The sequence below is a fragment of the Aulonocara stuartgranti genome (genome assembly GCF_965226115.1).
Source record: "Aulonocara stuartgranti genome assembly, chromosome: 17".
In the NCBI taxonomy this organism is placed as follows: domain Eukaryota; kingdom Metazoa; phylum Chordata; class Actinopteri; order Cichliformes; family Cichlidae; genus Aulonocara; species Aulonocara stuartgranti.
In genome coordinates this window covers 17,499,212-17,510,526 of record NC_138953.1, presented here as the reverse complement: position 1 = coordinate 17,510,526, position 11,315 = coordinate 17,499,212, and the positions used below count along the sequence as shown (strand labels likewise).

Below are 11,315 nucleotides of genomic sequence, written 5' to 3'. Positions count from 1 at the left end.
GTCAGATTGTGGCTTTTTAATGAATTCGGCAGATATTTTATAAACGTTATTTTCTTTTTTTATTAATAAAATATATCTTGTATCTATAAAATTACCCTTGGTTTTTAGCTAATGCTGTGTGTTAGGTAACGTTGCTCGATGCTATGGTACGCTGAACCTAATTCAATACTTTGTTTTTGAGGTTTCCTCGTGGATTTATTAATGAAGAATATTTATCAGTAAAGTGGAACGCTCTGCGAGGCTTCTTACCGAACTTCGGCGTACATTTACGTCACCAGAAATCATCTTATCAGAACCAATCTGCATAAAATCTGTTTTCCCTCAAAGTTAATTTTATCCGGGGTATAAACGCACGCCGAATTTAAGATCAACGACTAACCAATCCTTCCACGCAAATAGATCCCATATTAACCACCAATCTAAGCAAATTTTAGATTGTATTACCATAAAAAAATGTGAACGCAACGTGATTAGCAAAGACTTTGGTTCCGCCTGCTTGTTTCCACCCGAGCACAAAAACAGAGCAGTTGAAAGGTAGTTGTACAGCTGACACAAAGGACTAGTTTAATGATGTGGAACTGCTTATTTTTATGAGCTTCGGTGAAATGGACCCGGTGCACAGAGCCGTCCTCCGAAAACACCGGCTGGAGCTGTCCGGCCAGCTTCTGGTCAGCGAAACCATCGTTCCGTTTCTGTACCAGGAGGAGATTTTAACGGACGCGCAGGTGGAGGACATCGAGTCCCGATCCACGGAGAGACAGAAGACCCTCCGGCTCCTGGACCTCCTGCCGAGCCGCGGGCCCCGGGCCTTCCAATCCTTCCTGCGGTCCCTGCAGGATTTCAGTTGGGTCCGGGACCGACTGCTGCAGGAGCTCCAGACCCCACCTGAACCCGGACCCAAAGGTAAAACCAATCAGGGTGCGGGGGAATCATACCTCTCTACATAAACCCGGAAGTCTTGTTGGCAGAAACATGAGGCACAGGTACTTTAGCCAGACCAGATCCAGGACACAGATCAGCCTCTGGGTCCTTTGTTTTAGGATCAGATGAGGGTCAGAGGTCACTGATGTTTGTCTGAGGAGACTACATCCAGTGTGACCAGGTCCAAATGTAAGACCACTTCTCTTGGACCTCTGTAACGTGGACTACATCAAAGACTCTGACCACTGTGAGTGGGTCACATTTAGTTCAACCAAACCTCATGGAAGTATTGTCTGATTTGAGGACTGAACCATGAAATAATTTCCAGAAAATTCTAATTTTTGAAAATCGACAGTTTATTGAACCATGTGACAAATTTATTTAAAACATAAATTACATTTCAGTTTTCTTATATGACTTTTAATTTGTATCACATTTGCTGCATTTGGCTTTTTTAATTGCTTAAAAATGGATAGTGCCATTTATTTTTAGGGGGGAAATCACACTGATGATTTACTGGGGCGATCGTGGCTCAAGAGTTGGGAGTTCGTCTTGTAATCGGAAGGTTGCCGGTTCGAGCCCCGGCTTGGATAGTCTCGGTCGTTGTGTCCTTGGGCAAGACACTTCACCCGTTGCCTACTGGTGGTGGTCAGAGGGCACGGTGGCACCAGTGTTCGGCAGCCTCGCCTCTGTCAGTGTGCCCCAGGTTGGCTGTGGCTACACTGTAGCTTGCCATCACCAGTGTGTGAATGTGTGTGTGAATGGGTGGATGACTGGATATGTAAAGCGCTTTGGGGCCCTTAGGGCCCTATACAAATACAGGCCATTTACCATTTACAAGCCTAAAAACCCCACAAAAAATGTATGTAGAAATATAATACACTATTTAACATTTATCAAAATCAGAAGTGTTCGGCAGAACAAATTCCCCACTTAGAAAAATGGGAGGAGACTGATCTGCTCCAAGGAGGTTTGGGATTATGCAGAATCAGCATCATGTGAATCTGATCCCAAACATCTGGCTGGGAAGCTGCTGCCAGGTTCCTGGAAACCAAGAGGGAGGTAATAAAAGGAGGAGGTGGACGAGGGAGGCCTGGGCAGGAAAACAAACTCTTCCTCCTCCTCTGAGTGGTGGGTTTTCAGCCTCTCAAAATCCCCTCGTTTTATTTTTGTCTGAGTTTAGTTTCCCAGAATTTTCCTGCTGCAGCCGTTCTCGGAGTCCCTGATTTTGATTGTTTTTTCCAGGAAAGTCCCACGTCGTGCTGACAAAGTATTGATGCAGAATCCTGACCGTCTAATCCTGTCATCTCTGTCCTAATCTGAACTAAAATGTAAAGACTCAGACTTTTTAGTGTTAAATGTAACTTTCTCTCTGTTTGCTCAATCCTCAAATCCAAATCTTAGATTTGTATAGTTCACACTCATCTCATAACTTGGATTCATAAAATTCACAACTTTGTCACTTTTAATCCAGAAATTGTAAACTTCAGACACACAAGGTTGGAATTTTAAATTTGTTTTGACTTTAATTTGAAAATGTGGATTTTTATTTATAAAATGAATCCAAATGAATCGTGCAGGACTTCCTGTAGGTTGAAGTCATCCTGTGAGCTGGAAGTCTGAACACGGAGCATTGGTCTTAACGAGTCTCCTGACTTTGATTAAAGCCCGAGAGGAAGACTGTCCTCTTCCTTCAGTCTAACCTGAAGCACATCTTCATCACGGGACTGTGGATGCTTTCAGTTTAAAGTTAATGAAACAAATAATCTGCAGCTTCCATCAGATGCTGAGTAAAAATCAACAGCAGTCATTTATTAATACAATAATGTGATCAACAGTTATCCACCTAACCCAACGTTTGTGGATTTGATACTCCATCATTGTCACAGCTGACGGTAAACTGTGTTTTGGACAAAATGAAGCTCTTTCAGTGATTAATGAAGTGATCAGACGGATGCCAGCAGATGTTCTATTTTTGATCTGTAGGCGTCTGAGTCGTCTCACTACCCCTCAGACGGTCAGAGTTTGGCCATCACTAGTTACCTGGTGTGGGGTTGGTCTGATCAGCGGCAGCAGAGAAGCCCTCTCACACCTGCAGAGCACTCTTCCATGGCATGCATTTTTAATTTCTCTTTGATGCTTGGGCTGATCGGGACCCGATGAATGTAAAAACAAAGAATTACCAGATTTTTGATTTTTTTTTTTTTTTTTTTTACCTAATTTTTGTTTCTGAGAAAAATTAGAGCCACATATGAGGGTATTCGTTTAGATTTTCGATAGAACAGAGGCAGTATAATGTCCTCGTAAGTGGATATCAGGCCCTTGTAGAGCAAAACTTTGTATTTTGGTCTAGACAACCCAAAATGTGATGTCCACATATGTGGACGCCAGGTCCTAGGAGGTTACAGCAGCAGCAAACAAGCTTGGATTTTAAAGGTCATGTAAATTACAGTTTTTTTAAAAATAGATTTTGGTGGGCTCACGCCTGCCGTGCATGGATTCAGTGATGTCAGCATTTGAAGCAGAAAAAGGCAAAAACATTCTACACTTGTTTGTGTTCTGGCCGTTTGAATAAACTTTATTTGTTCTGCTGTCACTGGTTTTTGCTGTAACTTCAGTTCTCAGTATTTTAACGTAGGCAGGCGGTGGTGGGAGGGCTGTGCCGTTTGGTCTTCATTCATTGGACGGCAGCATCAACAACAACAGAAAAAATACTATGAGCTGTTGGCGTCATGTTTTCCTGTGAGGTCACAGTAACCACGCTTCACTGTTTGTTCAACCCCCGGAAAGTTCGAATTGCTCAACCAGCTGAGGTTACAAACAAACGGCACCCTGCAGAGCACCAACGGGCTCGGAGTTGCCCAATCCAAACAGCCATTCACGTCTGTTTGTCCTTATGAGGGTGTTAAGTTGAAAACATCACAATCCTGACAATACAAACCAAACATTCAAACATTTGGAGATAACATTTAAAATAAGATGTTTACAAACCAAAGCAATGTTCAGATTTAAAACAATTTAAACTGGAAATCTGTTAGATGAATTTGATATTATGAAATAAACCTGAAGAGGGCAAATATAAATCAGTCGATCAAAGTCTGCTTTTTTTTTCTTTTTGAAATGTGAAAATTTAGTCCAGATTTGAAATAAGTCTGAATTTGTGATATTTCAGAATGACAAACTCCAAATTCAATAATTAGTTTAAAGAGAATTTCAGAATTTTAAAATTAAAATAAACATGTAGTCTAAGAATAAATTGAAAAGTAATTATTAGAAATTCTATTTAAAAAAAAATCTTCAGTTAAACCTGAATAAAGTCTTTGTCTAAGCAAATAAAAATAAGTCATATTTTGTGTTATTTAGAAAATAAATTCATTGTATTAGTTCATTTACAGTTTTGAGTTTTTGATACATCTGAATTTTCCCTATAAAACAACAAAACTGAATATATATGTTGATGTGTACAAGAAATAATTATATCGAAAATAAGTCATTAAGTCCAAAATCAACGAATTAAGATTACATTGAAAAGTGTTTTTTGTTTTTTGTCAGTACATATTCTGAGGTTAAACATGATTTTTTTTTTTTTTTTTTTTGTGACAGTTTTGGTTTTCGGGAGAAGTCTAAAAAAAGTTTTAAACTGAATGTCAAAGAAACTTTTTTTCAAAGAAGTGTTATTGTTCATGTTATTGTTAGAAATTTGAACTCAAAGTTGATTAAAATCCACATTTTGAAATAAAAATGACAAAAACTGTGAAATAGAAATAAAAGTCAGGATTAAATCCAGAATCTGAAATTAGAACTGAGGTTCTAGTTCTAAGATGATAATGACATTATGATAATAAAAAAAGGTAAACAATGATTTTTTTTTTTATATAGGTGAAAGTTTATTTCCTTTGACCTTCCTGTTCTCCGTCTGTCTGCAGACGCCTGTCGGCTCCAAGAATCGGTTCTACAGCGGGTTCCCTCAGATCGAGAGTTGTCCCAGCTGGCGTTGCAGCTCGGTGCCGAGTGGGAATCGGTGCTATTGGATCTGGGTCTGTCGGCAGAGGTGTTGTTTCGATGCCGGTCCGATCACAGCCTCAGTTCTCAGGCGGCGGCGCTCGCTGGGCTGGTGCGGTGGAGGCGGGCTGAAGGGAAGCGAGCGACAGTGGAGAGGCTACTGCAGAGTCTGCAGAGCGCTGGCATCCATTCAGCGGTCCTGGAGGACGTTCTGAACGTTTCTTCGTAATGCAGAGAGACGCATTTCAAATGAAGAAAAAGACTGAAATCTGAAATATAATATTAGGGAAAAATATACATTTTTACACTTATGTTCAAGTTTTGAAGTGTTTTCAGGATATAAATCAGAAAAATCAAATTTAGAACAAACTGAAGCAGCCAAAGACTAAAATGTGCCTTTATTGCTTGTGTCTGTGGGGTTTTAAACTTTTTACATAAAACTGATGTGTGATGCTAGAATCCTTTTATTAAACTTTATATCCAGAGAACACATCTTTAGATGAATGCTTTGTAGAAAGTCAACAATATGAAACAAAAAAGAGTAAATTTGTGGCATAAATATCAACTCATGACAGTAAAATCCTGTTGAAGCAACATAACCTGTCGAAGGTTTGGGATTAAAGTTCAGTCTGAGATTAGATTATGTTTGAAGATAAAAAGTCTGGATTCTGAGAGACTTCATTTCAAATGTTGAAGCAGAAAGTCTGACAGAAAGAGCAGAAATGTAAAGAGATTTAAATCCTGAGTTTGTTCTGAAGTGTGTAAAGTGACAGGATGACGTTTCTTCATGGAGCTGAATCATCAGCATACAGGAGCATCCTCACCTGCTCTGCTTCATGCTTCACTCATTGTTACTGAGGCCCAGGATCAGAGACAGAAGGATTACTGTGAAATGTGAGTCATGCTGAGCTGGTCTGTCAGCTGGAAGTGAACAGAATAAGTTACTGTGATGAAGCAATGCACTATCCCTTTAAATCCTGATCAAATAAAGTTGGACTGAACTTTTTCCTGAGAAATTAAATCAAATGTTTCCTGTAAAAACTGTGTGTGCAGTGTTTGTGTTTCTTCCTCCACCACCACCTCCTTCCTGGAAGACGACCCAGATTTGTTTCAAGAAAACCAAATATTTTAGTCCGAGGAAAACCTTCAGAGAGCCCTTTGTGCCTCCAAACACAGGCGCGTGCACACACACACAGTAACACACTCTTTAATACACACATGTAATAAAACAGTGTGACTCAGCCACACACACTAACACAGTAATACACTCTAAAAGGCGTGTAATAAAACATTGTGACACACACAGGAAGCTGTTCATTAATTCCTCAACAGCCTGCAGAGGGACGGCTTTCTGAGTTTTTAAGGTGGACTGAAGAGTTGAACTTTGTTTCCACAGTGACCGTCTGAAAAAAGTGGTTGAAACCACGAAAAGTTCACATTTCTTCAGTTACTGAATTTGCTTTTTCTAACAGTTTTTAAAAGACTTTAAAAAGTGAAACCAGATCCCGGGTTAACCTTTAACCTTTGAACTGGTGGTTCTGAGGAATGTTTACATGGGTTTAAGCTCAGTATTTTCACCAAGCAGTGGAAATTTTCAGATTGAAAAGTTTAATTAAAGTTAAAATGTTTCAAATGCGTGTGAGAGTTAATAGTTAAACATCTCACAACAAAATCATATATTTGTAGGATTTTCAGAAAAATACATAAGAAATCTAGGAAATAAAGTCAGAATTCTAGGTGTCTGAATAGAATAGAATAGAATAGCCCTTTATTCTAGATAGTGGCTGCACAGGTTCATTGTCATCTCACTGAAAATAACTTGTACGAACAGTTTCAGTCCGGCTTCCGTTCATGTCACAGTACAGAAACAGCTCTAGTAAAAATCACCAATGATCTTCTGCTTGCAGCTGACTCAGGACTTATCTCCATCCTCATTCTCCTTGACCTCATAGCAGCTTTTGATACTATCTCCCACCGCATCCTCCTTCACAGATTAGCATCTGTTGGCATCAGTGGTACAGTACTTGCCTGGTTTACCTCTTATCTCTCTGGCCGCTCACAGTTTGTTCAATTACTCCCTCACAGATCAGTATCTACTCCAGTTAATTCCGGTGTACCCCAAGGCTCTGTCCTGGGTCCTTTACTTTTTATCATCTATCTCCTACCTCTAGGTAATATTTTTAGGAAGCATAACATCCAGTCTCACTGCTACACAGATGACACCCAGCTCTACCTATCCTCCAAACCCACAGCTACTCGCCCACCCACATCCATTTCTGACTGTTTAAGTGAAATCAAGGTCTGGTTTACTCACAACTTTCTTAAACTTAATGGCAATAAAACAGAATTCATTTTAATAGGCACCAGATCAAAACTGACTACAGTTCCAACCAGTCTTTCGGTATCCATTGATAACTCTGATGTCACACCCTCCCCTCAGGTTAAGAGTTTTGGTGTCATCCTCGATAGCACTCTGTCCTTCACAGCACATATAAATAATATCACTCAGTCTTCCTACTTTCATCTCCGTAATATTAACCGTCTTCCTCCCTCACTCACTCCAAACAGTACCGCCATGCTTGTCAATGCTCTTGTCACATCTCGTTTAGATTACTGTAATTCTCTTCTCTATGGTCTACCTCACAAATCCCTCCATAAATTGTAGTTAGTTCAAAATACAGCTGCTCGTATTATTTCCAGAACTAGATCCACTGAACATATAACACCTGTTCTTAAACAGCTCCATTGGCTTCCAGTTCACCTCTGGGTCAATTTCAAGATCCTGCTTCTCACTTTCAAAGCGCTTCATAACTTTGCTCCTCCATATCTATCCGATCTTCTCCATACATACTTATCCCTTTGTACACTCCGCTCTTCTTCAGCTTCCCTTCTGTCTCTTCCACCTGCTCGCCTGACTAACATTGGACTCAGAGCCTTTAGTTGTTCTGCCCCGAGACTTTGGAATGCACTTCCACTTGTTCTCCGGACCACACACTGTCTCACTTTTAAATCACGTATCAAAACTCATCTATTTAGAATTGCATACACCTGATCTGTCTTAGTCCATTTTTACCTTGCTCAGTTTTTATACTTGTCTTTATACTTTTATGACTGTTTATGTCTAAATTTTATTTTACCATGTTTAATATATATACATAATTTTTTTAAAAATGTTTTTTATGCTATTGTTCACGTGTTCTTGTAAGGTGACCTTGAGGGTCTGAAAGGCGCCTATAAATAAAATGTATTATTATTATTATTATTTATTATCATTGTACATGTATAACGAAATTATGGGTGCTCCACACCAACTGTGCGGGAATAAAATAGAAATAGTGGACATGAGGAATATTTACAGAACAATAGAAAGGCACACATTAGAGAACAAAGTGCTTGAAAGTAGTGCAAAAAACTTTGTCTGAATAGAGCCTGTGTGTGAGTGACCTGAGTGATGGGGGTTACTCAGACCATGGTTCATATTTGTGGGTGGGGTGTGGGGGGATAGTGTTTGCTAACCGTCTGAATGGCCAAGGGGAAGAAGCTGTTAGTGAATCTGATGGGGAACCTGTGAACAGAGGGCAGCGTGAAACCGGCAGGGTGTGAAGAGACACCTGTGACGGCCCTGGTTTACCTGAGACAGGAGGATCTGGCGATGGCCTGCAGGGGTGGCAGAGGGCAGCCAATGATTTTTTGAACGGTGTTAATAACCCTCTGTGCAGCCTTCCTGTTCTCAGTAGTGGCTCCTGGGTACCGAACACCCAGGCAGGAGGAGGGCACACTCTCCACTGAGGAGCAGTAGAAGGCCAGCAGCAGCTTCTGGTCCTGGTTATTCTTCGTTAGAACAGAGAAAGTGCAGCCACAGCCGGGCCTTCTTTACCAGGGCAATGGTGTTGTGGGTCCAGGTGATGTGAGTGCCCAGAAACCTAAAGGTGGAGACAGAGTCCACCCTTCTCCATTTATATTGAGAAGGCACCTGTCTGTGCCTCCTGAAGTCCATTATGAGTTCTTTTGTTTTAAAGATGTTCAGCTTCACTGTATTTATACTGTATGCTGTCTCATCTCCTCCAGAGATGAGCCCAACCACGGTGGTGTCATTGGCATTCTTGACGGTGACATTGGTTGGGTGGGTTGTGTTTAGTCATAGGTGTACAGGGTGTACAGTAGGGGTGCGGTGCTGAGTTGGAGGGTGAGGTGGGGGCTGAGTCAGACTGATTAAGGCTGGTTTGGTAGGAAGTCTTTAATCCAGGAGTAGATGGCACAGGGGATCTGAAGGTGAGGATGTCTGGGATTATGGTATTGAACACTGAGCTGTGGTCCACCAAGAGCATCCTCACTAGCTCTTCTTAGTCTCCAGATGGCTCAGCGCTCTGTGAAGGGTGATGGTGATGGCTTCTGCTGTGGACTGATTTGCTCTTGATGCAAACTGGTGGGGGTCAATGGAGGAGGTAGGCAGTCTCTGATGTGCTGAGACACTATCTGCACGAAACACTGCAGGACTACATATGTGAGGTCTGTAGTCATTGAGGCTGTGGTCATGTTTTCTGGATGTTTGCTGAATGTTTGTTGGATGTTTTCTAGATGTTTATCGGATGTGGTGACAGCAGATGAAGCAGCAGTCTGGTAATGTGTGGTTTCCACCAGCAGGGGGTGGAGCAGGCTCATGATGCATCTTCAGGTCGTGAAGGCAGACTTTCACCTGAAGCAGACAAAGCTTCCAGTTCCCGTTGCTGTTTCAGGATCATAATGACTGTTTGCAACTTTTGGAAAAAGAAGTTCTCCCTTTCAAAATAAAAATTATTTTCAGTCGCTTCAGCGGCATGGAGAAGGAAACAGCAGTGACACAAACAGCTGATCAAAGTCCAGTTGATCTGAAAGTAAGAGCTTTTTTTTTTACTTTCCTTTTTTTTTAATATTAAACTTTATTAAGAAACAGAAAACAGAACATGTATACAACCAGAACAAAATTAACATATGCCAGGGGGTGTAATACAAAGAATTACAAACATTCAAATAATTTGTAATTACTACAAATAGTAATAGTTTTCATAGCCTTTTTGTTAAGTGATCCACTAATCAATTTTATGTAACATAAAACATAATTTGTTGTTTTTTTTTACTTTCCCTCACATATAGGGCTTTGGAGTTGGCATCACGCCGCAATGCATTGTGGGAGCACGCCACCATTTTAGCAGGTCACGAATCAAAACACTGTGGCTGTATCCCAATTCAGGGGTCGTGTCCAAATTCATGGGCTGCATCCTCCTGAGGACCCGGCCTTCGCGGTCTACGTGGGCCGGGTCCTCAGAAGGTCGGGTAGGCCGGAAGTAAACGGCCGTGAAATTGGACGGTCTAGCCTTCTGATTAGCGTCACCGCTGTCTCAGTGGAGTTTAATAAACTCGGTCGTCTGCTCCTTGCTATCTAAAATATAACAGGACACTGGCGTAAATTCTCGACTGTCTCATACTTCTGTTTAATCAGTTTTCTGTTTGACGTTTAGTCAGCTGTGTAAAAACCAAGGAGGAGGGGGATTAATAAAGTTTTATTTTATCTAATCTTATCTAATAACTTTAATCTCAGCCAAACCGATTTACTCACGAACAAACAAAACACTGAAAAAAGCCCAACAATAAAATTTTTAGGTTGTCTAAGTGACTTATATATTACGTTTAACCCGAGCAGCGAAAGTCCGCGGTGATGTGAAAATGATGTGCCGGGAGTTGTGCCGTTCTCGGCCGCATCAGTAACCCTCGAGCTCCCGGCTAGCTATCGAGCTGGTGGGTAGCAGACGCCTTCGAAAACGTCGACGCACTTTTGCAAATATGCGATATCTTGATAAACCGAGCAGATATTTGATGTTTACACAACTACTTCCTCGCCTGAAAATATGTTAAAAGTTTATTTTGTGACCCAGAAAGATTAGTATGAGTAATTTTAAAACTTAGTAGCGGCCGCCATTGTTGGAAACTGGAATTTGGCTGGGCCGTGCTATGAATTCTGGGATATGGTAGGCCACGAAGGACACACCCGACCCATCCTTAAAATTCGGGGAAAAGGAGGACGCATTTGTCGGCTACATTCGGAGGAGTCTACAAATTTGGACAGCCTTCGGCGCGTCGCTGTGACGTAATCGGTCTACAAATGCGGCCTCAGGAGGATGCAGCCCATGAATTTGGACACGACCAGGGTCTGCAGCCTTAAAGGCCGTGTCACTACCCGATCCGTACCGGAAACCCGATCGGTACCCCGCATGCGCGAAAGGTTTCTACTTCCGGTCGTAGCGTTTTACGATAGTTATGGGTCAGAGTATCTGTTAAGATGTTAAGAATAACAAGTATATCTTAAAATGTTTGCAATAATGAAGCATTTCAGTACAATGTAGACAAAAACGAAA

At 41.3% G+C, this 11,315-nt stretch overlaps 1 protein-coding gene across 1 annotated transcript; it reads left to right on the top strand.

Moving 5' to 3' along the window:
- Window positions 1–484: 484 nt before the first annotated feature.
- Window positions 485–5,964, top strand: cradd (CARD and death domain containing adaptor protein). The gene is made up of 2 exons (XM_082509698.1): window positions 485–903; window positions 4,848–5,964. Exons 1-2 carry the CDS (start codon window positions 591–593, stop codon window positions 5,150–5,152), a joined length of 618 nt encoding a protein of 205 aa, XP_082365824.1. The 5' UTR covers window positions 485–590; the 3' UTR covers window positions 5,153–5,964.
- Window positions 5,965–11,315: the final 5,351 nt, after the last annotated feature.

Bases quoted from the DNA above. Each gene is read 5' to 3' on its own strand.
- cradd (XM_082509698.1), top strand. From the start codon at position 591: ATGAGCTTCGGTGAAATGGACCCGGTGCACAGAGCCGTCCTCCGAAAA. The intron at 904-4,847 runs GTAAAACCAATC...GTCTGTCTGCAG, and splicing joins ACCTGAACCCGGACCCAAAG to ACGCCTGTCGGCTCCAAGAA.